We start from the raw sequence: 3,742 nt of genomic DNA on the forward strand, positions 1-3,742 counted from the left end.
ATAGCTAGGCAGGAGGTATAGGCAGAACTTCTGGAGACAGAGAGGACTCTGGGGAGAAGGTTGGAGACACTAGGATGCAGAGCAAGAAGGATGGGTATGAAAGGCATCAGAAAGTAGGCTAAAAGATACTGGTTAATTTAAGTTATAAAAGCTAGTTAGAAACAAACCTAAGCTATCGGCCAAGCTTTCATAATTAATAAGTCTCTGTGTTGTGATTTGGGAGCTGACTAGCTAGGCAGAGAGAAGGCTCTGGGGTCTGATAAGGGATTGCCTTTGCTATCTCAAGTCACAGAGGTCCAAACGGGATTGGGAAAGCAAATTCTGGAAGCCAGAACACTCAAGCCTGAGCCCTCTAAAGTCCAGGAATCCCGATTCTAGGCCACAATCTCCTGTCCTGGCAATCTAGTGGCCCCTAGCCTGGGCCTAACTCAAACCCTAATCCCATCATAATAAAATTTAAACAAACACATGGGCACCAATTCCTACTTAAAAAAGAAAAGAACTTTATTTGGGAGTCAGATATAAGATTACAAACCAGAGATCACATGGGCAGCAGTTGTTAGTCCAAAGAACAGAGCTTTTGCTTTAGTTTTGCTCTGGAAATTTAGGATTTATTTTTGAAAAAGTACTTGAGGAACATTAGCCAGGTATGGTAATTACAAATGTAATCACATGCTAGAGGTAGCAGAAACAACTTCAAAGCCAGCCCTGGGCCACACAGTAAGCCACAGGTGAGGCAGGGGGGAAAATAGTATTATATTGAACATTTAGACACAAATCCTAAATGCAAAGTTCTTAATGCTAATCAGCTCTGATTCCTGGCTTAGACATAAAGAACCTATAAAGTTTTATTGGCTTGTACAAACATTAACATTCCTTACTAAACTTAAACTATATCATCTAAAAGGTAGATGATAAAAACAGTTATTTTCTCTCCTTGAATATTCTAAAACACACTAGCTTGCATACAGCTCTAGGGTGACTTTCTTTATAGTTAGGACAAAAATGCATTTGATTTCCTTTAAAAAACATCAGAAGCAGAAATAAAAGGTGTTTTGGTCCATGTTATCTTCTAGTGGAAATATTCAATCAATTTTCAACCAAGTTCTTAAAAATCATTCAAAAACCACTTCCATTTTATAATTGTTATGTAGAAAAACAAGTTACTCCCCCAAGAAATCTAACTATTTTAACTCTAAGAACAACAGCAACAAAAATCCTCCTGAAAATGAAGAGATTATCAGTGTTGCTCAGAACTAGCTATTTCCAACACATTTCATCGACATTCTCAAAGCACTGAGGACCCGACAGACTAGGAGTGGTTGCTTTTACTAGGCAAAGTTAATCTTAAAGTCACAGTTAACAGCTCTGTCGCTCCTTGTCAATCAAAATGGTCTCACCTCTGAGTCAAGCAGGCTGTTTTCCTTTGTCAGCTCTGTGAGAAAGTTCTGGAACCAGCGGCATTTCCTCCTCACCCCTTTAGCTGGGTGTGGCATGACTTAACTAAACTCATTCTCTTTTCACATCCACAACAGGGCAAGCAGTACGCGGCCTTACCCCACAAGGTAGCAAATAACTCTGCAATGCATCAGGCTTGGACTAAAAGTTTAGCAACTCTACGAAGGTCATTCCTCAACCCCCTACAACCCATAATCAATTCACAAGAAGTCCTCAAGTCTCTAGCTGGGGAGTGTGGGGTAGGTCTGTGCCTCGTTCCTCTGGTTGCAGCTTGTCTAGCGTCCCGGGCACTTCTGGTGTCTGGGTATGTCGGCTGATGCAAACCAGCTTCTGCTGCAGCGCGCACTTTGAGCAAGTGGCCTGTTGCTGAGGAGGGCTGAAGAACTTGGCGTCTTCCTTCATCTTCCAGGTCACCAGCTGCATGCAGGCACTGGCATCCTCGATAGAGCAATGTCCACTGCTGTGGTTCTGGATTGTCAGGTTAAGGTACTGGTAGGCGATGCTTCGCAAGGCGCGCTTGTAGGGAAGACCCCGGTAGTGGGGAAAGAGCACAGATGTGTCCACCACTGTGCCGTGGATTAACTTCAAAGCCAGCAGGTCACTCTCCAGGCTGTGTCCGATGAGGATGGTTTCAGCACTGAACAGGCTCAGGAGCATGGCCTGGACATCCCGCAGCCTAACGCTGGTGTTTGCCAGGTCCGCCTCGGTCACTCCAGAATAGATGGTATTGTAATCCACAATCTCATTGTCCGGCTTGACGAAGGTGTCGTAAATCACTCGCAAGTCCGTGTCCACCACTGTGACGCGGGCGAGCTCCAGGCCGTGCGTGGTGTAGCACATCTCACAGTCCAGGGCGTAGATGCCCGCGTGAGCCTCCCAGTCCTTCTTGGGGAAGGTCTTGGCAAAGCCATGCAAGTTGCTCTTCCTGCCGTCCTGCACGTGCTGCTTGGCCACCGTGCAGCCGGTGGCTCCCACGAACGCCTGGCAGCACGAGTACCGCGACTCAAAGCCGCCGAGCACCCGGACGAAGGCTCTGCGCCCCCAGTGGAACACGCAGGGTTCGGGGCTGAGGCAGCGGCCAGAGGACGACACGCGATACTCAGTACTACAGCGGCAGCAGGTCGTGTGGGTCGGACTCCGACGCTGCTCTTGCTTGAAGAGCAGCGCAGCCCCGGGCTTCTCGGGATGTGCGAACGGGAAGCCATGCTTCTGGAGATCCTCCTCCGAGAGCATATAGCTCCTCAGGCGGCTGTACAGCGTGGCCTTGCTGAGACCTGGCACGGCACTGGGAACCAGGCCCCTGAGTTTTTTCAGGGTGTGCAGGGCGACATTCAGGTACTTGTCCTTGCCGGGACTTTGGTCATAGACCACCTTCTCCTCTGACTGCGCCTTCTCGATGGCCTCCAGGTACGAAGAGGAGAACTTGAGGCATTCTTCGGTGAACAGGCCCAAGTAGTGCTGACGCATGGCAGCCGGGATCCTGTCCTTATGCTCCTTGGTGAGGGTGAGCTTCTTCACTCCGAACAAAGAATAGCTGTAGGCGGCTTGCTGCGGGGTGACGACGTACGTAAAGTACATCGGCGGAGCGGCGGCTCTGCTGTTGCTAAAAGTCCTCTTGGCAGCTGTGGTGCTGTTGGCCATGTGGATAAGTCTCCTCTTCCCTCTCGCTGACGCTGAGGAAGACCGGGACGACGTCGACGTCTGAGGGTACAGCAGCTTCCTCCTATCCTGCTGGGGTCGCCACTGCAGAAACTCCCAAGGAGCCAAAGGCCAGCAGGGGTGCACCCCAGGGCCAGGCCTCGGTGAAGGCTCCAGGACCACAACGAAATGGGGGTGTTCGAAGCACTTTCTGGGGCACTGGTAGCAAGACAGCAGGAGGTCCCCAACTGGAAGGACTACCACTATCCTGGCTTCTTCGGGATGCACTGGTGCAAAGCAGCTTCGTGCTGTAGCTTTCCGGCTCATGCTCCCCTTGAGAAGGAGTTCCGTAGTTCCGGAAGAATCGACTCGCCTACCTGAGCGGGAGTGAAGGGGCAGGCTTCACTGAAGTCCTTATGTACAAGGCGGAGGGCGGAAATCCCTGTCTAGTCTTACCCGACGCATCCAATCACATTTGATCTACTATCCTCTAGACAGCTTCCGGAATATTGGGCTCCTCCTACCAGGAAGGGTGGAGCTACTGGATCAATTGGAATTCCTGGTTCCACTTTGTCCTGTTTATGTGACTCTTATTTTACCATATATCTTTATAATTTCTTTTGAGAACTTTATACCTTGCATTTTG

The 3,742-nt window shown here is 49.4% G+C and overlaps 1 protein-coding gene across 1 annotated transcript; it reads right to left on the reverse strand.

Annotated features, from left to right (window-relative positions):
- Positions 1 to 1,671: 1,671 nt before the first annotated feature.
- Positions 1,672 to 3,423, reverse strand: LOC118586142 (RNA exonuclease 1 homolog). Its single transcript, XM_036191314.1, has one exon. It carries the CDS (start codon positions 3,421 to 3,423, stop codon positions 1,672 to 1,674), a length of 1,752 nt encoding a protein of 583 aa, XP_036047207.1.
- Positions 3,424 to 3,742: the final 319 nt, after the last annotated feature.

This window comes from Onychomys torridus, chromosome 6, assembly GCF_903995425.1.
Source record: "Onychomys torridus chromosome 6, mOncTor1.1, whole genome shotgun sequence".
In the NCBI taxonomy this organism is placed as follows: Eukaryota; Metazoa; Chordata; class Mammalia; order Rodentia; family Cricetidae; genus Onychomys; species Onychomys torridus.